General features: G+C 34.6%; 1 protein-coding gene across 1 annotated transcript in view; it reads left to right on the top strand.

The window, feature by feature from the left end:
- The window catches only part of LOC149532900 (alpha/beta-Hydrolases superfamily protein), a 278,963-nt gene that overhangs the window by 201,440 nt on the left and 52,070 nt on the right, over nucleotides 1–25,453 (top strand). Inside the window, exons 7-11 of the mRNA XM_089805113.1 lie at nucleotides 12,889–12,945; nucleotides 13,123–13,190; nucleotides 13,370–13,450; nucleotides 13,720–13,797; nucleotides 13,993–14,148. Coding sequence (XP_089661239.1) covers nucleotides 12,889–12,945; nucleotides 13,123–13,190; nucleotides 13,370–13,450; nucleotides 13,720–13,797; nucleotides 13,993–14,148 — 440 coding nt within the window. The remainder of the gene's footprint in view (nucleotides 1–12,888; nucleotides 12,946–13,122; nucleotides 13,191–13,369; nucleotides 13,451–13,719; nucleotides 13,798–13,992; nucleotides 14,149–25,453) is intronic.

Genomic DNA, 25,453 nt, shown 5'->3' with positions numbered 1-25,453 from the left:
GGCACACAACTACTACTCACAAATGCTGAGGTTGATAGAGATGCCCAACAGGCATTTAGGAATATTGCAGCCGGGCAACAACAAATGATGGATGTACTACAACAGTTGTATAATACTCTACAACAGATAGCACTTCCTCGAGGTCGGAGTAGGGAGAGAGTTCAAGATGTTTCTGTTGGTTCTCATAGATCTCGAGTTGAGGATAGAACCCGAGATGGTGTTAGGTACAAAGATGCAGATTGGCTTCGAGTTGAGGATCATGGTGGATTAGCTGACATTCATACTAGCACTCATGATAGGCTGCAGAGGCCCACGTTTCTGAGACCTGAGATGGATGCGGTCAGTATTGAGCCTGAGGCCGCTCCTTTTGTTGATGACATGCTGGCACATTTTATGGAATGGGATGCTTTACCATAGGTGATTAAAGATCATTTGAATTTTGATAGGTTCCTGACTCGAAAACGGGAGCATTCCAAAGTGAGGTTGGAACCTGAGAGATAGCGACCTCGATAGCATGAGTTACAACAAGTTGCCACTAAGATGACATTGGAGCACTTTGATGGTATTGGGAGAGTTATAGCTCGCACTTGGATTCATAAGCTCGATACATATTTGGCTTTGTGTCCTATGTCTGAAGTGGATGCTATCAGATTTGGAGTGCTGCATTTGGATGGAGCTGCCCACAACTGGTGGTACCATTGGTTGGTTTCTTTGCGACATGACTAGATCACTTCCTACTAGGAGTTCATGGATCGCTTGATCAAGAGATTTGATAGGAAGGATCCGGAGGTGTACTTTCGTGAGTTGGCTTAGCTAAAGCAATCTGGTGGATTGGAGAGTTACATCAGTGAGTTCCAGAGGCTTAGTCATGGTTTATGATATTTTAGAGTGCAGACGAGTGGTGTTATTCATGGAGGGATTGACTGAGCCACTTTGTGGATGGGTGAAGTCATTGGACCCATCTTCTCTACAATTAGTGATGAGGAAGAGACTTAGAGTCCTTCTCAAAACAAGGTTGTTTCAAAATCTTTTGCTCTTTCACCTGGTGATGAGGAGTCCCCACCAGTTGTTGAGGACAAGGGCAAGTTAGTGGGGGGATCTGATGACACTTCAAGAGAGGATTTGAGGAGGCGTTAGCTTTGCTTTTGGTGCAAGGGGCCTTTCTCTAAAGGTCATACATGTGCGTTAAGGCCAAAGGGAGCGGCCAATCGTGGTATGTGGGTTTACACTGATGAGATTGAGGATGAGTCATCAGAACAGCACGAGGATGTCGATGATCATACCAGTGATAGAGTTTATACTGTGATGAGTATTGATAGGATGGTATTTGACTCACATGTTCAGGATTTGCACCAGGAATAGAGTTGGGCTAAGCATAAGCTGGATTGTCTACAAGATGATTGGGTAGGCCTAACGAAGGAGAGTGTTGAGATCTCCTAGGGATTTGTTTGCTAGTAATGTCTTGACCTTTACATCACCCACATAGGTACTTGGTGTTGTGTTGTAGGTCATGCTATTGGTTTTGTTGATGGTTTTGGCTTTCTGTTGGCTTAGTGAGGATAGGGACATCACTTGTTTCTTATGGGATCCTGGTGGAGGTTTTTGTATGTTAGATTACTTGAGGACAAGCAATCTTGGGAAGGGAGGACTGTAATGTCCCCGTTTTTGGTAGGTCTACTCAATTGATGGAGTGAGCTCATCATAGCGACCCTCGTTGTTACATCCCAATTTTTGACCTAGCTTGAAACATAGCCGTTGAGGTTCGCATGATGTCAGTTGGCAATTTAATTTGATATAATCTAGCGAAATGGTAAGATAGTTGGTTGTTATGATTTCAAGTGATGATGACATGCTAGTTGATTGTTAATCGCGAATTCATGGAAGTAAGATGAAAGGTTAACTGTTATGATTATTTATTATTATATAATTTATAATTTAATTACAGAGAAATTCCTTGTAGGGAGCATGTCGAAGGGGTGGAAGCATTGTCAGAAAAGAATTAGGCAAGGCATCACTATCACTAGGCAGACGGGTAAAGGACCTAGCGATTTGAAATAGAATACATCTGCGGGACTCGCATGAGTTATTTAATAATTTAATTAAATTAATTGAGTTTAAATATAAAACGTATCTTAAAGGATTTTAATTTATCTTTCATTATATTGTTTTTAATAATTATTTATAAACATACATTTAAATATAAAATGATTTAGCACCATTATAATTTAATAATTAATTAAGTGATGTTGCTTGTTCATATTACATTTTAATAATTATAATAACTTTTAAAACCTTTCATCTTCTTTTCCTTCTCATTTTTTTCCCTCCTTTCTTTCTTTTTCTTTTAAAGCCGATTTGAATAAGTTTCAAACATAATCTTGTAACTGAAGGTAGCTGTAAGGTCTAGCCCAATCTATATTATGGATTCCTTATGGTCTTTCAGCATTCTTTTTCTTGAACTTCATCGGCTTCCTTTCTCTTGGCTTCTCAAATTCATTGTTAGCTGTTTGCAGAGGCTGAATTCGGCTTTGATTATAATTCCGCCTTGAATCAAATCGATATTGTTTCCACAATCACTGAGCTAGGATAGACGGGTTGATACCAGTGCGAGCTCTTCTCAAGATCTGGATTTGGAGAGAGTCACGTAAAATGATCTAACTTTTGTAAATCATTTTATGCCTTCGTTGGTATTATGACTCTAAAAACTTAATCCTTGAGCTGGTTGTTTAATATGGGAAAGTAAACCCCATTTAGTACATAAGATTACTGTACTTTAATACTAGTAAGTTGTTTTCCTTGTGGTTACGAATTGATGTATGCATGTTTCCAGTCTTAATCATTGAAGTTTCTCGTGTTTCTAGTCTGTCGTCTGCTTTCTTTTAATATCATTGCAATAATATGTGTTAAATCAAACGTCTTCCTTTATTATCCGAATGTGTAAATTGTCTGATTTTTCCTTTTTAAGAATGTTATCTTCTCAAGAATAATCAAATACATCCTGTTATAAATTTAATAAGCGAGAATATGGTGAAGAAGGTGTAAAGTATCTAAGTGAAGTTAATCTGAAGGCACCAAGGAATCACTGGCTTGATGGCTTGAATTTGGTGAGGAGGTGTTGAGGTATCTGTAAAACAAAAATGATATCAAAATCAAATAATAATAAAATAAATATTTGCATTAGCTCATGCAAGTTCCACTTGTGAAATAAGTTGTCAAGCTGAGGTAGATTTTATTCTGGGATGTTGGTTTTTTATATGTATTCTTTTTAAGTAAGTTATCATCACAAATGAAATCAATTACATTCTGCTATAAATTTAAATAACCGAGAATGAGATAAAGAACCCTGAACACCAAGGAATTCACTAGGTGGATGCCAGTATGTGGTGAAGGTGTAAAGCATCTTGTGAATAATAATTTGAAAGCACCTAGGAATCACCAGCTTGATGGCCTAGGAATGGTGAAGAGGTGGAGTTAAAGAGAAATCGGTTATGATTAATTTAATTAATTAAACACTCAATTTGAAATCTTTTAATCACAGACTGTGAGATGCTAGATGCATGTAGTCTTCTTGAATAAATTGATAGAACTGGTTTTTCTAAGAATTCCTAACACCTGGAACTCACCCGACTGTGTAGCCAAGAAAAAGGGTGACGAGGTGAAAAGAGGAATCTGTAGTAACATGAATGAGTAATCAGTTATGACAATTCAATGTTTATCATTTTAATATGAATTAATTAATAGCTCATGCATATCCCTGTTAATGTGATCTCCTGTTGTCAAGTTGTATGGTGAGTTAATTACCAGGAAGCCCAGTGAATGGCAAGATGACTTTTGCCTATTCCGGGTAGGGAGGGCCTCTCTCATTAGAGACTATGTGGGGATAAAGTTGTGGTCCGAGGTTGGGTGGTTAAGCCCCTGACAATGTTTCACCTCTCCTTAAGATGTCGGACATGCATCAGATAGAGATTAATTATACATTCAATTGTTAATCAGAAAACAGGTAATATCACTTTTATTTATGAGGAGGTAAGATTAAATTGAGTTATTTCATTGTTACGGTTAATTTACACCTAGATATAAGAGATAGAATCATGGATTGCTTTTCATTTATATTAATATCGATTCTAAGCATATTTCTAATCTTGAGATACTGTCACAGTTAAGTAATCGGAGGGAAAGGAATTTGAAGCCCTAAATGATTGAGAGATGATTGGAACCCTAAATGATTCAGTGGTATCGAAAGCCCTAATTGAATCCGTGGTATTGGAAGCCCTAATTGAATCCGTGGGATTGAAAGCCCTAATTGAATCAGTGGTATCGAAAGCCCTAATTGAATTCATGGTATTAGAAGCCCTAATTGAATCCATGGTATCGGAAGCCCTAAGTGATATAGCGGTACTAGAAGCCCTAAATGAAGCAATGGTAAATGATGCCCTAATTGATACAATGGTAAGTGATGCCTAATTTAAATATAGTGGTATCAAATTGTAATTAACATTCGATTTTAAGATAGCGGTTTGTAGATGATAGTCATCATATCAAATTGTTATAGTGTATTTGTGGACTAACCGGGTGGTTGCAAAAGCATCCCTAGTTTGATTTCGATTTCGGTTTTCTGAAGTATGTGGTTTTCGATTTTTGTAGTAATTACATTTGATGGTATTTCAAGTTTTTAGTTAAGAAATTTTGTCTCACTGATATAACTGTCTTCCTATGAAATGAAGTAGTAACTGTATTCTTTGAGAATGTTAGATGTTAATTTAGACCCAAGAAAACCGGATGTTACACTCATGAGTTGACAAGGTGTTTTGGGGGTCTCAGTTGTGGACTTACTATTTTGAGTAAGTCTATTTTTGGCAGTTGCTATTTTTGGAAGTGTAGTGGGTGGCTTCAGTGGTTGGTGGTTGCCTGTAGTTAATTAAGTAATAATTGCATGAGTTCTTATTTATTTATTAATCATTGAGTTGCATTATTATAATAATGTTTATATTATTATAATAATGACTTTAAGAGATATTTCTAAAAAAGTGAGTTGGAAAGTTTCTAGTGTTGAGTTCTTTTGGGAAACTTCCACAAATTTTGAAGTGGAGTTTTTAATGAAACTTTGGCCAACGAATGCTTATAAATGAGAGCTCATTTCATTGGGAAAAGCACGCTTGATTATATATTTGATTTTGTGCCTTTGTGGCTTTTTCCTAGGTTCTGAACTATATGCCCTTGCTATGTATAAGGGTTTGTAAATTCTTTTGGCAATTTAGTTGCTGAGGTATAGCTAAGTTTGCCCAACTTCTCTATTTTTCGTCACTATAGCTGAGAAGTGTTTTTCCTTCAACTACTGAAGTATAGTGGATTTGATAATTGTTGGATTCTCCTAGTATGGCTTAGAGAATCGTGTTCTTGTTTAATTCTAAAAGTGTGGAGTTTTACATTCTCTTGCTAAGAGGTTGTACTAGAGGTCAAATTAGATACTGGGAGTTTGTTTATCTGTTAATACTAGCAGCCCAGGATAAAATACAAGCATATTACATGGGGAAGGGGTAGTCGTTAACATCATTGAGGCCAACTTTCATTCATACCCCCTGCACTGAGTTTGGAGGGCAGTCAAGAAGCCGTGTAGTCGCTTCTAGAGACTGTGATTTCATCCAGTAGTGCTAATGAATTTTGGGAATCACGCCATAATTTTGGCCCTCGTGCTTACTATTATTGACTCAGCTATCTAGCATTTTCCGTAAGTTATCCAAGGGCAGCTCACATCTGCAAAGGCTTGGCATCACGGAGTCACCATAACAATAAGGGAGAAGTTGTGATTCTCGGCTTAACACAATAAATTGCAGTCTAGGTGCCATACCCATATTATCTGAATTTGTTTAAAGTTTTTCCAGAAGAAATTTGCAAATAAATAAAGTTAAGGAAGTTTATGTTTATATCATCTATTATCAGTTCAAATTCCCTAAATTTGTTGACTCTGATTTTCATACAAAAATAAAGGCAAATACATTAATAAACTGTTCAAATTGCAAAGGGAGGCTAGTTTGGGACTTTACATTAACAGTGGTTATGAGGCTGCTATACAAGTGTTTGCTAGAAAATTTAACTATTAAATATTAAGGAAATTGTTGTTATAAAGTTATAGCCGGCTAAGGGTTTTTACATGTAACTCCACAAAATTGAGCCCAATGCCCCTACATATAGTATTGTTGACCACCCTAGGATTCTCCTGCATCATGTTTCATTCTTACAATTATTTCCAATATTACTTCATGAATGGAGGCCCTAATTTTGCAAAAATTTGGGCTCCATCACATTTGATGACTTATTAAATGCAAAACAAAAGCCAAAGACTAATGATTACATTGATGAGATGGACTACTAAGTATTGTCCATAAGTATGATGCATCTATTACATTGAGATATCAGATGTTGGGGCGAAATGATTCTAAAATTTGTCTACTTTCAAATACTCTTGTTGATAAGGAAATGGAATGATATAGTATCATATTTAGGAGATTCACAGTGTTACATGATCAAAATCAGGTGCTTGGTAGAGGAAAGAATCAAGGTTCACTTTTGTGGGGCCTGGGGCCCCCCAATTTCACTTTGCATCAGATTATGTGTGGTCTACTTCTCCAGAGATAGTTGGAATCTCATTATGCCCACAAAGAGCATATGTCCCCAATAATGGCCACTGATGGAACCCTAATTTTTTTTGCAAATTTAGGGTTCCAGATCTATGACCAAGAAGCAATTTTCTTCCTTGAACTAGGTTAATCCATTGAGTCAAGATGTGGAATCCACATGATTCAAGCTACAGGACAAACCAATCAATTTGGGGATTTATTTATTTCAGCATAACATAAGGATATGACTCTAGAATCAATCACAATAGTGGATGTCAATATGAAGAAAAGATGCAGTAGATGTAGCAAGGCTTAGCAAGCAACAAATTGTTGAAACAAAACATCTACTGAAGTCTCTTCTTGAGCAAAAGAATCAACTAGCATAGAGGATTTTCACCAAAGCTGAAATCTTCAAGTTACAGATCAATTTACTTCTCAGCAACCAAAAGATCGTCGACTTACAACAAAGGATTTAACGGTTGTTGTTCAAGCTATGCGAGAAAATTAAAAGGTTATCTTGAGGAAAAATACTGAGTTGTAGAAAAGTATGGAAAAACTTAACAGAAATGGCCCAACAAGGGAAACTTGACCCTGTTATTGGTTGTGATGATGAGATTAGGTGATGTATTTAGATTCTTTTAAGGAGAACATAAATAATGTCATTATTACTATTGATCATAATGTTGGAGGATATGCTCTAGAACCACTTATGAACTAGAAGTTGATCTCATTAGATATGGGTGCACTTATTGTTAGAACTAAATTCTGTAGAGAATTCGAAACGATTGAAGTATCAAGAGAAATCACACCGTCGAATGATTCAATCATTTTGTTTATTGATGAAGATTTGTACAATTATTGGCATAGGTGCTATAGAAAGATCTACTAATGCAGACAATTTGTTTAAGCTCATGCCAACGGAGAGTTACGTTGTATTGGAGCCATGACCATCAATCAATGCCATAAATATCTATAATAAAGAAATATGAAATCAGAATATAAATTAACAGGAATGCCAGAAATAACAATATGTCAACCAAAGCAAAGAAATTTCGAAGGTAATGAAACAATGCACGATCATGGAAATCTAACGAGCGTGGTTGTTTTGGTTGTTGCTTCTATTGAAAACACACCAAATCTAGAGGTTAGAATGTTTGCAAGGGGATTTGAAAATAACCTTAGATGTGAATATCAATATTCAGATAATGTTTGGATGTAGAATGAGTCCTTTCTACCACCATTTAAATTGATTTCTGCAGTTTGAGGCAGTCATGAAAAGAATGGATTGGAGCCTAGACCAAGATTTTGTGTGAAGCAAGAACTAGATATATATATGAACCGCTTTGCAAGTATGTCTCCTATATAGTTGGAGAACGCCATCCCTCTTAGTCAAGAAAACATAATGCGTGTAAACTAGAAGCAGAAGTCAAATCCTTGAATTGCAAATTTTAGGTTGAGAAGCCACTCATACACTATTCGAATTGGAGTACTAAAGGAGAGATTTGCGTCCAAAGAAATCATAAAGAAGTAAATAAGTCAATGAGGAAGACATCTGCAAGAAACAGGTGATCAAAATTCGTATGTGATCCCTATCAAGACCCGACGAATCCAACATCAATACGAGAGAAGATAATTAAAATAAATGACATGTGGAAACGATTGTGAAGCGATATTTGCAAGTCATTTTATTTTCTCTCAATAAAAACTTGATTAAAGAGCCTGCAAATGCACTAGTTACCAGTGTTTAAAGAGGAAAGTCATGGGTCAATATTACCAGCGGCAAAGGATATGTTCATAAAAGCCCGATAATCAAATTCTTTGTAATAATAAAAGCTTATAGATAATAAAAATGAATCAGTGCATTTAAAACTGAAGCCCCAAGAGGTGTCTTTTTTTCTTTATAGACACAACTCTTACACAAGAATGAAAACATATAAATTAGAAGTCTATTATTTGCAAATGAACAAGAAGAAAGAAAGTAATAAAAATTACCAAGGGGCATTCTGATTTTGTAACCGGGACTATAGATGAAGATGGACTTATAAAATGAATTAATGTATTATTCTTTAATGATCAATAAAAATTCTCAGTTGTGTTTATTTAAAGGCAAACAAATAAACTATAGTTTGAATTAGTCCTCTATGGTCACCAAGGCAATTGACAAATTATTCCTAACAATACTTGTGTATTAGATCCTTCATAGCATTTTTGTTTGATAATCAGGGGTAGTGTGAAATATACATATGTTTCTTCCTCTGTGTCACATATATGGGCTTCCCTCCGAAGAAGTTAAAATCCTTCTAGACTAAAATTGAATCACATATATGATTGGTCTTCTCCATTTAGAATACAGGAGTAAATGATGATATATGTCGTCCCATAAGGTTCTACATAAGAGTCTTTATTGTAAACTCTCTTGCCCAAATAAACAAGGGATTGGTCTTTTAGATTCATTAAAAAATTGTCATAGTATTCATAGTCGAAGTTTGTGATCCTTCACTATATTTCCCTTTTCCAAGCATCAACTCAGTTTTTGAAAACCCTTATATAAAACATTCAATTATTTCAAGTGTTCATATAATTTTATTTTGAACAAGTTTTAAAGTTTTTTCCAACATATAATTCACAAAATTTAAATTTTTTATAGAGAAGATTTGAGCCAAGTCACAGGGGTTTAAGAGAGGTTTACTCGCCTAGGTCTAGCGAAGCCTAAAGTGCAGGGGAATTAAATAAGGAGGTTATTCCCATTCGTTGGCCAAAATTGATTGAGTAATCCTATTAGAGAATTGCCAAATCTCTTGGATATCCAATCTTGTGGTTTTGGGAACCAACATAACGAACTAGTGTAAGTCCCCATAAGTGATAACCATCATTCACATCATTTCAACTAAGTGAGTGTCCATAATTGAAAGAACCTTGAAGTCATTTCATAATCTTATTTTGCAAGCTTAGCATAAGAAGTGGCCATATTTAATAAAGGATTGAGTATCTAAGTGTTTCACTTTGAAGCATTGGGTGTTTGATTTTACACTTGTAATGGAACAAAACTCACATTAATATACCACAATGATTTACGAAAAAATAGCCAATAAATACAAATCCAAATCCAAAATTCAAGTGACAAGATGGAATTTAAAGAATTAGTGTAATGTCTCCACTATTAGGATCGACTTGAAATACTAATACTTTCAAAATAAATGTTAGGTTTAAATACTAACAATTATAGATATATTATTCTTGCCATAGCTCTGGCCATTATCTCATTCTCATCTAGACATTTATACAAGGTTACTCATCTCTCGCACTGGCACGATAGCCATTTATACGAGGATCTCACTTCTTGCACTGGCACTATAAGATTCCATCAATCCCCATCTTAGCCATTTATATAAAGACGACTCCTAACTGTATAGTGGCACGAAGCCATTTATATATGCGAGCAATGTCCTTATACTGGCACTATGGGTTTTTAATCATTTTTAAAAAAATATATGTACTAAATAATTAATTAATTTATATTCATAAATATAAATAAATTCATAAACATAATTAAATAAATATAATCTATAAACATACCTTTCTTACCTTCTTCTTTTCTTGGTCTATGTGGCTCTATCCTTAGTCGGCCCTTCAATGAATTATTCCTTCTAGAATATCTCAACTCTATATTTACTTTCTAAAACTCTTCATTTTCTAATTATAAGGAAAGGAAAAAATATACGTTTTCATTTCTTCTTTTCCAAGAGTCGCAACCTTTCATAATACAAATCCTTTGAAAAGTCACAACACTTCATAACTAAAATCCTTTGGAAAAATCACAATACTTTATAATCAAAATATTTTTGAAGAGTTACAACTGCTTATAATTATGACCCTTTCAAAAGGTTCGCATCCTTTCAATATCATTGATACCTTTTTAGAAAGTCACTTATTTTCTTCATATTACTTTCCTCTTCCATTTTCCCTTTTTGAACTCCTTTCCTCTTCTCTTCCTTTTTCTCCCTCTCTAAATTTAACTCTCCTCCCTTTTATATCTTAATTTTAAGGATTCATGTCTATTGTTAAACATCTCTTGACTTTTCATTAGAGTTAGTTAATATATATTATTCTATGTTATATTGTTTATTTACTTACTTATTTGTGTTTATTTTATTTATTATTAAATTCTGTTTAGAAAATTAACATACTTTCTACAATATTGTCTTTTGTATTTAATTTTATTTCTTCCTTTACTTATTAAAATTTTATTATTTTTTTGATTATTTAAAATATCATACTAAATATTATTTTATTAATAATATAAATTAAATAATTATTGTTTCCTTGTTTTATATTTTAGAATTAGTTTTAATATAACTAGATTGTTTTGATAACATTGTATTATCTAATTATTATTAAAATTCTATCTTAAAATGGGGATATGAAAATTAGGTGGAGGTACAAGTATAAGATGGAAATCAAAGAAATGCTATGCAAGAAAAATGATGAAGTCTATAAGTGGAAGAAAATCATTATCAACTTGAATTCCTTTTGGGAATCCAAGCTCAATAGGATCAAGGGGAATAATAAAAGTACATGAAACACCTCATCAATTCAAGAAGATCAAGGCCAAGAAATCGAGATTTGAAGTTCAAATACAAGTTTAAGTCATGACAATGAGTAGATTTCTAAGAGGATATAGAGGAATTTGGGAATATGAGCCACAACCAATTGACGACTTGAGAAATGTTGAGTATTAAAAGATTTTCTCTTATGACCAAGGAAATGATCAAGTCAATGTGTTCTTGTTGAGGTGGTTCCCCTTCATCTTCAACCAATCAAATGTTTCCAGTTTCACGTGTCAAACATCCAATTAAACCATGCCAAATTTATGCACAGAGTCCACATCATGTCTTTAACTTATTTTCTTTCTCATTGGTTTTGAAAAGCATTGTAATTTTCTTTTTGGCTCACAAGGTGGTGCTTTGATGTAACTAGACAATCCTTTAATGCTTGTAGTAGTTAGTTATGCTAGAGCTTTGTTGCCTTAACATTGACCCTTAATTCCGCATCAATCGTTGCCGCACATTATACTTGGAACTCTTTTATAAGGCTTGATCTCCTTGTAAGGAGATATTTGTTGGAGAATTGTTGATAATACAATGTCAAAATTGTTCTATATTCATTGTTGTGTTTAAATGGGGAATATTTATGGGCTTTTTGAGAATTTCATGGTTCTGTACATTCCTCATTTAGAATAGAATTTGTTTCAAGTACTTAGTTCTAAAATTTTGTTTGAGTAGTTTAGTTGGATAAAAATAATTCGGGACGCATCTTTGTTGAACTTGCTTAGGCCATATCACTAGCTGCTTGGTGATTGTAAGTTTTCCTTGTGTGGTCAATTGGCATATTTACGAGCTTCACAACAATTATTGCTTACACATTTATATGCATATGTGGATGGCGTTAGTATCATGTTAATACTTTTAACATCTTTCATCTACCTTAGAAGATTGCATTAGTTTGATTTAGTTGATGACATGACCAAATCTTGTAGAGTCACAAAGGCATTCATAGTTTCTTGTATCCTAGAAGTAGTTTAGATTCCTAAACACTCAATCTTATTTGCACTTTGTTTTAAGATAGAAGTTAGAAGTATTTATATTGCACTCAATTGTCATATCATTCAAAGTTTAAGGTTGACAAGTCTAAGTGAATTAGCATAAGTCCCTTTGTGATACCAACATATTGCATCATTACAATTGATGAGTATCCACACTTACAAAGAACCTTGGAGCTACATAAATGATCTTTCCTTGCAATCGTTAGCATACATGGTGTCTCTGTTATGAGAGGACTCAATATTTGATGGTTCATCTTGAAACATTGTGTGTTGTGTCCTGCGTGTTCTAGTGGCAAACTCACATCAATAGGACCATGATTTGATCCCTAGAATTTTGACAATCTTCTGCTGCTTTTGCAGATTTGTATTAAAGAAAAACATTATGACTTCCTTATATTCACAGTTTGACCCGAGGCTTTGCTATATTCATTCAATGTTGATTTCATATTCTTTTCCTCTCTAAAAGATGATTCACCAGGAAGTACATATCATAATTGTTCTGGAGTATTTGTAAACAATGATTCTTACTGTGCGTACTGTAGTTTTGAAGCATCGCGAGTTATGTTTTATGGACCAAGCAACAATCTAAGACCTGTATATTCCTTGTAGCATTGCTAATTTATATTGTTATGTCTTGTTCATGTCTAATTCTTTTTTCATTTTTTGCAGGCTTTGGATTTTCTGACAAACCCCAACCAAAATATGGTTTTGACTACACAATGCATGGTATTCGTGTATAGCAGCTAGATCTTTAAATGTTAATGAATTGAATGAAAGCAATAATGGTTATTCACAGAGAATGTGACTTTCTTTATGCTTTGTTTCCACTATTGTGGCTTAATAATGAGTGTTTGTGGGTATAATGTGTGCTAAACTTTCTCAGAAAATATTCTTTTTCTTTAGAATACAAAGTATCTTTGGGATCTCTGCTCAAAGTTATTGGTATTAAAGATGCCACACTGGTTTCTCAGGTATTTAGTTGAGATGACAATAAAAGTTCTCGTTCAATAGGGCTTACATTTGTAATGTTGTGAATCTTCTTGCCAATATTTCAGCATTTTCTGAATAGTGTTTCATTTGGTTAAGTTCAAAAAAAAAAAAATCACTTTCCTCCGTCTGAAAATCAAAACAAATTCTATGCAATATGCAGGGTTACTTTGCTCCTATCGTAGTTGATTATGCCAGGGCTCATCAAGATAATCTCAAAAAGCTAATTCTTATTAATCCTCCTGTAAGGATTTGATCATAAACTCTTGTTTTCTAGGAATTATATTCCTTGATGAATGTAGTTAGTAGAACTCTTGGTAAGTGTGTAGGATCCCGATTAAATAATAATTAAGTTTGACTATGCAATTCAGATATTATATAGTCTGAAGTTATTTTTCTTTTCAATTTTTTAATGTTGAAACTTGGAACACATTGCATATCTGTTGTCTATATATAATGATTTTTTTCTACAACATCACTTGATTGTTGACTAGTTTTCAATGCGCATTGAAGTTGACAGAGCAGCATGCAAAATTACCTTCAACCTTGTCATCATTCTCAAACTTCTTATTGGGGGAGATTTTTTCTCAGGTAAGAAAGGTCATCACATTGCTAATGTTTATAATCTATATATTGTATTTTCTGATTGTCTACCCAATTGAAATGTTCGTCATATGTATTGTGAAATTGTTCTATATTGACTCATGAGCAGAAAATAAAATGTTATTGCTTGCACAAACTTACTTGATAACTCTGATGGAAGTTTATATCATGTTGTAACTACAGGATCCTCTACAAGCCAGTGATAAACTGCTAACAAGTTGTGGTCCATACTTGATGGCTGAAGAGGATGCAATGGTCTACAGAAGACCTTATCTTACATCTGGTTCCTCTGGATTTGCCTTGACGGCAATTAGTAGGGTAATGAAAAAAGAAATAAAAGTAAGTTCAATTTATGATTTTGTCTCTCTGCCATTTTTTATTACATTTAAGAGGAAAGAATGTTTCCAAATTGGTTGATATAGATTTCCGTTCTCCTATCTTTCAAATTTCAAGATCATTAGATTACAAATATTTTATTAGTTTCTATTAGCACTTAAGGATGACAGATAAATGTGTAGTGATGGGGATACATGGTGAATTAATATGATGAAAGGGCAAAGATGATCTGATAGAAACAGCTTGAACTAACAGCAAAAGCCTAAAAATGGTAAAACTGATCTCATGACTGTTACATGTCACTTGGAGATCCATGATACCATGTTCATATTGAATTTTGATTAATTTTGCTTGTCTGAACTTATAGAGATCTACAAGGGGTAATAATTACTCAGCAAGGATGTCTGAAACATTGTTGCAAGGCTTAAGTAAAGTTCTTTAGCATGCTCAACTAAATGATTTTAAAGATACTATGTATGGAGACACGATCTAAGGAACAGATTCATTAGGATGAATTTTTTTTCCAATAAAGAATTGATCTTATTTGCAACTGGGATGAAGGAATCAGTATTATTATGTGATTTGGGTTCAAATTTTTATGATTGGTCGACGTTTCTTCTCTTTTCAAGTTTTCAGTATGAACTTAATATTTTGTAGACAAACTGTTCCTACAAGGACTCTCTGAGGTTATTATCAGCAAAACCCCAAAATTCTCCCACTCAATATTTATTGTAGGAGGGAGTGCAATGTTCACCTAAGAGACTAACCTCATGCTTGTGAATGGGAGAAGCCTATTTGATCTCTACATCGTATGAATGTGGCAGTACTTATAGTTTTCATCAAAGAATCTGTACTGTTTACTCTGATCCCTCTAAAAAAATGATACTGAATATCAATATATTTTCTGTTCTAACAACCAAATAAGATTCTTAGCTGGACAATGTGTACTTTGTGAATCACATATCACCAATGTATGATTCTCAAAACAATAACTATCACTGTACTTTTTTATCCACACCGACTCTTTACAAGCATGTGTTGAGGGCACATATTATCTGTTAAATTGTAGCTTCTATTGGATTGAACTGTTCTAGAGTTAATCTTTGTATGGTTATTGTTAATCATTAATTATACATACTCTAATAGATCTATCTATCTATATATATATGTTATAATTAATAATGTTTTAATTAATATATATAACCATAGAGACATGTCTCTTCACAAGACATGCCTCTTGAAGATATATTTATATATCTTGGAAATCTGCAATTGAAACACATAGAATTACAACAATGTTATTACATTTGCAGAGATCCTAAATTTAACATGGTATCAGAGCCGACTGTAAATGTAAAAAAAGAAAAAAGAAAATCAACATTAGAAGATGCACGGTCTAGACAAGACAACATAGAAACAAATCACTCAATTTACAGACATGGGGAAGCAACTTGATTCCGAAGTCTCCTAGCCATCACAAACATGCAGACAAGCGATGAACAAAGGAAGAAACTGAGTGCATTGAGGGTTATTCAAATAAGATTACGATTGACTACCCTAAATACATTGATACCTCATCATTTGCAACAGAAGTGCATCCATTACAAGTAGAAAGAAAAGAAAAGAAAGACTATCATATTTCTAACAGATCATTGAAGGAGGGACCGAATGGAAGATAACTAGCACCAAGACAAAGAGCTCTATTCACAGGAAGAGTAAGAAAAAATTAAGAGAATACCCACACTGAACGCTACATAAATATTGGCAATTGATAGAGGAGTAAGCGACGGTGATTGTGTAGATTGCTACAGTCAAAACATAGGATGGAGAACTACTAAGTTACATCCATAGCCAAGTATGAATAAGAATCCCTTCACAACAGTAATAAAGGATGGAAGACTTTCACAGATGAGGGTTACGAAAGAGAGTAAAAGAGATTTGTGAATTCGCAAAATAGTAACATTATTGTCAAAATGATATAGTCAACTTAATCACAGATTAGAACATATGATTGATTGATCCCAAGGGAAACATCCTTGGTATTAAAGAAGGAGATCATATTGGTAATAAAACCCTTCCTCATCGCAGACATCCTAAAATGACATTGTCATGAGTGTGTTACAGATTTTTTGTTAATACCTTGACCGCTAATGGCACTAGTGTCGAGTTCGTGCTATAGAAGGAGATGAGTCGAGCATTTCAATAATTTCATTTGGCAAAGAAATACTTGGGCAGACTATATTCGTCAGCATGAATACCACTTATCGAACTTCTGATTTAATAATGGGCATTTAAAATAATAAAAGATATCACTCCTATGTAGCTCCTTGCGTGAACATTTGGATAAAGCAATAAAATAAATCCATAATATAATTTTTTTCATCCTATCAAGCCATTACGAAGGATACAAACAGAGGCACGAGATCTCATGGGAACTATTACAAAATTATTCCACGTGAGCAGGTAGTCAGAAAGGTGACCACTACGAGCGGATGTATTCAAGATGATAAGGATGTAAGGCCCATCATGGTCCATGTTGCCAATGTGCTTGAAGGAATTGTTGATATTGTCGATATTCCACCTATTCCCAGATCTCTACAGTTGTTGATGAAGAAAGGTGAAGGAGGAAGCATTAAAACTAATAGACTACAAATAATATTAATATTATATCAGGATTTTATACAGAGAAAAGATCCACCTGGACTGCCAATGGACTGTATGCTTGGTACTCAATGCTAAGCAAAGATCGATGGGGGAGATACCTATATTAGAGAGAAACATTAATAAATAAATAAATAAAACTCAAAGGGAATATCATTGACATGTCACACTCTACTCCTATCTACGTGCCAACCAAGTCATAAGGTAAGTATAACTAAGCGAAATATGTATGGTGTAAGTTTTCTCTTCATTGTTTAAATTCTTTGCATTATTAATATGTAATAAGGGGAGATATAATAACCTTGGAAATAGCATAGAAAAGAACATAAGATATGTTTTATTGATAATTGTATAAAGATTTACTCATGTTTAATATGATATGGTTATACTTGATAATAAAATGAAATAATATTAAAGCATAGATCAAAATATACATATATTCAATATGTGTATATATTTAAATATCTATTTAAAATAAATGTTTATGTGATCTATACTATATTGGAAATTATATAATGATTAATATGAGTTATAATATGAATCTTAGAAATATTAATGAGAAATATAATTATGTTGTAGAAGCTATTTTGCCTTGATCTTTTCCTTCGAGAATGTTCTTACAAGAAAAGCAAGATAGATATCACATTAAGAGGGAGCTTGACATTTCATTTGAGGCTCTTGTAAAGCAAGGAGAAATTGTGAAGGGGAGCAGTGTGATAGAACATAGTAAATGAGCTTCATTAAGTTCTGAAAGAATTGGTCATCACACATGCTACAGAATATGGTGAAGGGTCTTCTTCTGAAACACCCACGTATGGAGAAATATAATTAGTTCCATTTACGTCATCGTGGATGGAGAAAGGTAAAATCAGGTATCGTTATACTTGTGTGGTATATGTCATCATATCTAATTTAATTTAATTTAGAAACATAGCATTATCGTATTCCTTTATGAATATATATGATGAAGAATTATATATATGTAATTACTTAAAGGGACATATAATTGTTATTAGAATAATAACATTAATTTTTGATTATTATCATTATGATCATTCATTTTAATTTGTATAGTATGGTGAGATAATATAAACCTAAATATGTGATCTCTAGTAATGGATATATATGTCTTCTGATTTCATATTTATTTTGATAAGGAAATATGTATATATGGAAATAAAGAAAACATATGAAAGTGAATCAAGTATTGTCTCTAAGATATTATCCCTCAATTACAAGAGAAAATTATTTTCGATTATTATATACTGAGAAATATCTTTCTTACCTATATCTCTATACATATAAGCTATGTCCCTTGATCTTTTTTTTCCTTTGAGAATGTTATTTCAGAAAAAAAAGGGAGGCTGATATTTAGGCAACCTTGAAAGAGAGGGAGCAGATAGATGATATGATTTAGTAAATCTTCGGTGATCTCGATCATATTGATTCAGAGGGAGTAAATCGTGTTGTGATAGAATCTTCAATGATTGATAGATTGTAACAGTCAAGAGGACTGTAATTTCATGCAACTATGTGATTTAATGGGTCTACCCCTTGTGGACAAGTTTGTGTTCACTTATACTACTAAGCTTAAGGTTTGGAGCGTCTATGAATGAAAAGATTAGGTTGCAAATTAGAAAGAAGTATTCAAATTTGATGTGATGTGAAAGTTCCAAAGACCTTGATGATCAAGTTGGATAAAGTGAGGATCTTGAAACAAATATCCTTGATGATTGAGATTATGAATATCCTTCTTTATTAAGAGAGAGTTTTACACTTCTCAAGGCAATGTTGGAGTTTGGAAGATTTATAATCAGAGAGAGTCAAGAAATACATGGATGCGACTTCGTGATTTTAATGGCCACACCTTGTGAACATCACAAGAAAATGAAAAGATCCTTAAATAACTTGCATAATCATACTCTAGGTACCAAGTACGTAAAATTGCTCGATGATATAAAAGTTGGAATTTCACATTGTGGGGGGTAAACTTAATAAACAATGTTCAAATTCCCACTTGAAACCATCTTTAGAGAGGATATTTAATGATTTGACATTTATGGATTGTCATAGAAAGATAAGTAATTCTTACTCTTGAGTATTACAATTATCTACTTACTATAGTCTCTTTCTCAGTTATAAACTTATACGTACTATAAGAGTTAAATTGCATTGATCTTTTCCTTTATATCTAAAGATGTTCTTGCAGAAAAAGGAAGTTGGGACGTTTGCCACCAAGATTATTGTGTAGGCTCTGGAAGTGAACATCCTTTATGATTAAGATTATGAAGAGGAAATCTGACATTGCTTCAGATTAAGAGGGAGCAAATAAGAACATGATTCTATCAAATTTTTATTCAGAGGGAGTAGATCATATCACTTCAGAGGTAAACTTGACATGATTAATGATTATTGTTTCTTATGCATTTATTGATTAACATCATATGGTTGATGATTATATGCATACAGTGATAAATCTACTCTTGTAGAAAATGCTCCATGTCATGTGACCTTGTGATACTGGTGCATTTATCACAAGGATGAGTTATATTTGTACAAATGAGCAAAGTGCATATTTTTACCATGCCTCTTGCAAAGTTGAAATTGTATACTTCAGAGGTAAAATTTGATATGACTTTGTTGTAAATGCATTTATTAAAATATATATTCATGAATATAAAATTATTTTTCTTGCAAGCTTGTATTGTGAAAAGTGAGGACTTTTCTTGTGAAAGGTGACGACCTTTGGTGTGTTCTGATCCTATTATAAAGTGACGACTTTATTTTAGTTGATCTATTTTCAAACAATGGTTGAATTTGGTGTTATCTTTTAGGCCGGATTTTGCCGGACACATTGATAACCTTCATGGGTCTTTTGGGCGATAGTCGGACACCATGAAAACCCATTGTTTTTGAAAGTTTGGGTTATCCTTGTTCTTCGGGCCAGATTTTGCCGGACACATTGATAACCTTCATGGGTCTTTTGGGCGATAGCCGGACACCATGAAAATCCATTATGTTTTCTTTATCTCTCTTAGTTTAAAACATAATGATGATTACACCTTATTGTGTAGGTTAAACTTATTTCAATTTCCCTTTGCTTAAGAGGGAGTATTGAGGATTCTAGCTTCTTAGTATATTGAAGTAAATTCCATATGTTAATTTACATATGTGTGTTGATGAATTCATATTGATGTGCCATTTTAGGGATGTCATAGTGAGATGATATCTCCTTATACTCAAGAACATAGTATGTTATATATCAATCTTCCAAAATAAAGAGGGAGTATTGAGATAGCTTCGATTGTATCTAAGTCATAGCTATGGTAGAAAACAATTGATATACATATCATTTTATTGTTGGCATGGTTGTTCTGACACATTTTGTGAAGCGATGTCTACTATAAAAAGATCTCACCTATGATATAGACTTCCTGTTGAGACTTATATTATCAAAGGATAATGTATCTAGTGTGATATATATATTAAGGTTTTTTTTTTAATATGACATTCTAAGATTATCGTGATAATGTATTCTATAACAATCCTCCTGAGCTAAGAGGGAGTGTTAAATTGTAGCTTATGTCGGATTGAACTGTTCTAGAGTTAATCCTTGTATGGTTATTGTTAATCATTAATTATATATATATATATATATATATATATATATATATATATATATATATATATATATATATATATATATATATATATATATATATATATTTATATATCTTGGAAATCTGCAATTGAAACACATAGAATTACAACAATGTTATTACATTTGCAGAGATCCTAAATTTAACATTATCTACTTTAGTTACTTATTAAATTGCAATGTGTTGACTTTGTAATATCAATTAATAATCTCCTTGGAATAGGTGCCTAATTAAATTAATCAATTGAAAAACTTTATTGAAGATTTTTTCCCATTAACTTTATAACTTATATAACATATTACTGATAAAGTTTAACTAAATTAGTAATTAAATCATGAGGCCAAGCTACCGAATCTTCTCTAAGAAGTCAATTAAGAATCCAAACATACAGTGCAAATGCTCACATCCAAGTGCCCTGCCAAAAATAGCAGCTACGCAAAACTAACTTATTGTAATTAGTATGTCCCTGAATAATTGCTCAAGCCAAGGATGCCAAATCTCAACACTACAACATAACATGTTTCAGGTGCTCTGCTAAAGATATAAATCCTGACTTTCTTTAAAATTTGAAATAGACACTTGCCAAACTTTACCAAACAAAGAGCTATCTTGAACACACTTGTCCTTTAGAAAAGGAATTGGCCTCCAGTTTTGCCAACTGAGACATCTACCCTACTGACTTAGCCCACAAGGGCCACTGATATGCTAATCCAAATCACCAAGCATGGTGAGCTAAAAATGGGACATTACACCTTCAAACAACTGATCCAATTCGTCTTACACAATTGATCTTACTTGCTTTGGATGTGCCACTAAATGGTGATCCTCTTTTTGTATTACTTGCATCCCATGAAAACATTTACATCTTGCTACTTTGACATCAATGACAATTTCCCAACAATCTCCTCATTCTTCCTTTGAAATCAATGGCAAATTCAACCTAGCTTTTTTACCAGGTCTCTTCTTTTGATGCATAAATTGATTCGAAGACAAAATGCCTCAAATCCTTTAAGGAAGTGTCATGTATTCTACGTAATCGGGGCTGTCTTCATCTTGCATAGGAATTTGGCCTTTGGAAAAACTTGAATCATGAAAATGAAAGTTGGAGATGTGTATTAATAGCTCAATGGCTGCTCCAATAGTGTGACCGTTATTGCTGAATGATTATGGCTGTTAGAAGCACTAGCTCCTCCATTCCAAATTGAGGGCCTTTGGAACAACTTGAATCATGAAAATTTAGGTTGGAGATGTCTGTCAATAGACTAGTAGCTTCTCTCCACCATTCCAAATTGAAGATTCTTGAGGTATGTTTTGGTTCATTTTTGCCTGCACCTATGTCATCATATCCATCATGGGATCAAAATTTCTCTTTGCATTGGTATTAGGAATTTGGGACTACCTGGTTGGGCTATTCCCTTTTCTTAATATGACATGTTGGGCTATACCAGTCGCACTCCTTCCAATCTTCTCAATGCCCAGCTAATACCATCTCCTTTCCTACTCGCTTTCATTACCACGAAAGCGATGGTGAGCTTTTTATTTACCACCTTAGGAGACTTCTGTGCCTGCTAGTTTTAGTGAGTCGCTTGCTGCTTGTGACATGTTTGATTCACTTGCCTTTGCCATTGGGGATTCTGCTCTCCTTTCTATTCCTCACCATTCCCCTCCCTCTCTCAGAGCCAAGCGTCGGAATACTTGTCCTATGAATAAATGGTTTGATACTGATTGCAAAGCTTTCCATCGCTCTGTTCACGTCGCCTTTGAGACTCAATCTCCTACCTTCACCCATTTGTGCCTTTCATACCTCCATTTTCTTTGCCACAAAAAATGCTCTTTCGCCTCTTTTTAGTGCAGAACTCTTTGCTCCATGCTTATACAGAATCCCCAGATCTTTTGGCGTACCCTTTTCCCTCGGTGCTCCCCCTCGTCCTCCACTGTTGACTACCACTTGATGACCTCCCATATCATTACGCTTTATGACATTCCTAGGCAGCCACCTCTTCACTCCACTCCACCTCCATTTTGCCATTTGTTCACCTACTCCAGTATTATTGAGGCCATCAAATCTTTGAGATGCAGCAGAGTAGCAGATGAAGAGGGTTTCCAAGCTAAACTTTTCAAACTTGGTGCTTCGGTTCTTGGATCTTACCTTCCTACACTCTTTAGTAGAGTGGTTTGCACTGGGTTTCCTGAGTCCTGGTCTAGGCATGTGGTTTACCCTATTCACAAGTTTTCCTACTTCTGATCCTAGTAACTATAGAACTATTATGATCGGACATACTCTTGCCAAACTTTATGCCACTGCTTTGAACACCATGTTATCTAGTGAGCTTGATAGAAGGGGCTGTAGAGCTAAAGGGTAGGCTGATTTTTGGAAAAACTATTAGACTATGGATCATGTATTCACGTTACGGGCTATCATTGAGGATGCTAGACACCGCTCTCAGAAGGTATATTGTTGTTTTGTGGAATTTCGTAAGGCTTTCGATTTTGTTCCTAGGTTGGCCTTATTTCAGAGACTTCATGAGATTGAGATCTCAGATATGTTGTAGACTACTATTATGAGGCTTTATGAGAGGGTAACCGGTAGGCTTAGGACTCCTGAGGGTTTTTCTATTCCGACTCAGAGCGCCATTGTGGTGAAGCAGGGTTGTCCTCTTTCTCCTACACTGTTTGGTTTGTATATTGATGAGTTGGAGGATTTTCTTGTGAACTCCTCTCATCCGAGAGATGGCTGCTATTTACATCAGGTTTTGATCTCCATTCTCCTTTTTGCCGATGATGTGGTTCTCTTGGCCTCTTCTCTTGACAGCCTACAGAGACTACTTGATGGTTTGGCTTCTTTTTGTGTTCAGCGGTAGCTTGTGGTAAATTTTTCTAAGACTTGGGTTATGGTCTTTAACTATTTAAAGACCTCTCATCTTCATTTCTTCTTTCAGGGTGAGGAGGTTGAGATTACTTCCTCTTGCATGTATCTCGGTGTGAAGTTCTCGAGGCTGCACTTTAGTTTGAGACCAGCTATTCAGTCCAAACTTAGTAAGTGCACGGGTTCCCTGGCTTTGCTAGAAAGACAGTGCTTCAGACATCATTTCCAGCATATTTCGTCCAAGTTGTCCTTGTTTGATTCCTTGGTTCGTCCAACAGTTCTCTATGGCTTAGTGGTTTGGGGGCCTTCTCTTATTGCTTCGGATTGGGGTTCTATAGAGAGGGTTCAAACATTGATGCTACAGCGTATCATCCAATGCCATAGACTCAACCCTCACAGCATTGTCTTAGCTGAGTTTGGAGCTCATCCTTTCAAACTTGCCATGATTTTTTACTTGATTTGGTTTCTTCACTGATTTCATGGTTTTATGGAGTCGGGTGTTGACCGGCACATATATTCTCATTTGGCATACTATTCCTCTGTCAAGATTATGAGATCTGACACCTCTACTAGGTCCTATTGTTGGTATGCCCAGGCCACCTCTTTGTTGGGTTTGATTGGTATTGAGATAGATCGTCTTCCTCCCTACTAGTTTTCACTTAATGCTCTAACTCATCTTCTCCCCTCACGTCAGGAGTTGAACGAACATGTTAGACAAGATATTTATAGACAATACATTACCACTACCTAGAGTAATCCCTCGAGAGGTCTGAGACCTAGGATGACCTTTTATACTAAGCATTTTCTTGAGATTCAGGATAGTATTATTGTTTGCCCTGCTTATCTCTATCAGCATTGGAATCATTCCTTACGGTTTTCTTTAGGCTCATTTAGAGTTGGTTCTCACCGCCTCCGGGCTCGGACTAGCCACCATACAAATTGAGCGGATCGAATATGTCAGTTGTGTACTTTGACAAAGGTTGAGACTGAGATTCACTTCATTTTCCGATGCCCTCTTTACTATGAGATCAGAGGGAGATTTTACTGCCTTTTCAGATACTATTCTTCTCTTTCAATGTTCTTTAGCTATATTTATTAGCGGTGTCTTGCACTTTATCTTTAGGAGGCCACCCAACTTCAAAAGATTACACTGCAGTCCTGTATACCTTAGGAGTGTATTTCTCATCAGCTCATTACTGGCTTTTTCTCTCCCTTATCTCCTCCACGGAGTTTGGAAAGGCCGTCTAGTACTTCTCATTCCAAATCGGTTAAACATTGCACCAATCTCTCCAGGCAACAACAGTCCTACAACAGCTCTACACGACATTCTAAGACTATGGATTGTTCACGGGTTTACACCTCTATTACTGATTTCTTTGTGATAAGGAAGGACTCTTAGTCCTTGTCTTCTTTCTTGTTTTGGTTCTTCTCAGTCACCATTTGGTGCTTCTGTTTTAGCCGGCTATTCTGTTTGTATGTTTAGTCCCATAAACCTTGTTGGTTTTTCGTGGACATTAATATTATTATCTAATGATGTTTTGTCGTCACTAATAGGAATCTGATGTACTCTTAAAACTTCTGGGAAATAGTCTTCAACTAGAGGTTGTGGCAACTAGTAGAGCTATATTCTTTTCACTCTATCTGTTATATTATCTCAATCCCATTCCCTCATTCAAGCTGCATGTAAGGGTTAGAAAAAATAGCTGGCAAGATTAAGAGCTCTAATATTATTGTAATAACAATTTAACTGAAAGAAAAATGCAATACATAATCCTTGTCACTCTTTGATTGCCTATATCCTGGAATGGGCAAGGCTAGAGCATACAATGTTCTAGAATACAATTAATGGAAAGCTAGTTGTAATGTCGCCTTAGAGGTAGCTTGGGGTGAGTAATACATGCAAAATAAATATCATAATTAAACAATAATAAGTATAACAATAATGTTCTATCCCAAATTCTAATCCGAAGCCTAAGGATGTCTCCAAATTGGGTTTTCTAACCCTTCATTAGTCCACCCTCTTCTTTGGAGTGCACCCCTTAAGGTTTTTTCTTGGAAGGGTCATTCCCTATTCAAGGCCTTATCACACATGCATATGTTCACTCATCGGAATATTCTACCC

This window comes from Cupressus sempervirens, chromosome 10 (assembly GCF_028749045.1).
Source record: "Cupressus sempervirens isolate cs-2001-9-10 chromosome 10, ASM2874904v1, whole genome shotgun sequence".
Classification (NCBI taxonomy): Eukaryota; Viridiplantae; Streptophyta; class Pinopsida; order Cupressales; family Cupressaceae; genus Cupressus; species Cupressus sempervirens.
Note: the sequence above shows the minus strand (reverse complement) of the source record. Positions and strands in the feature narration are given on the sequence as shown.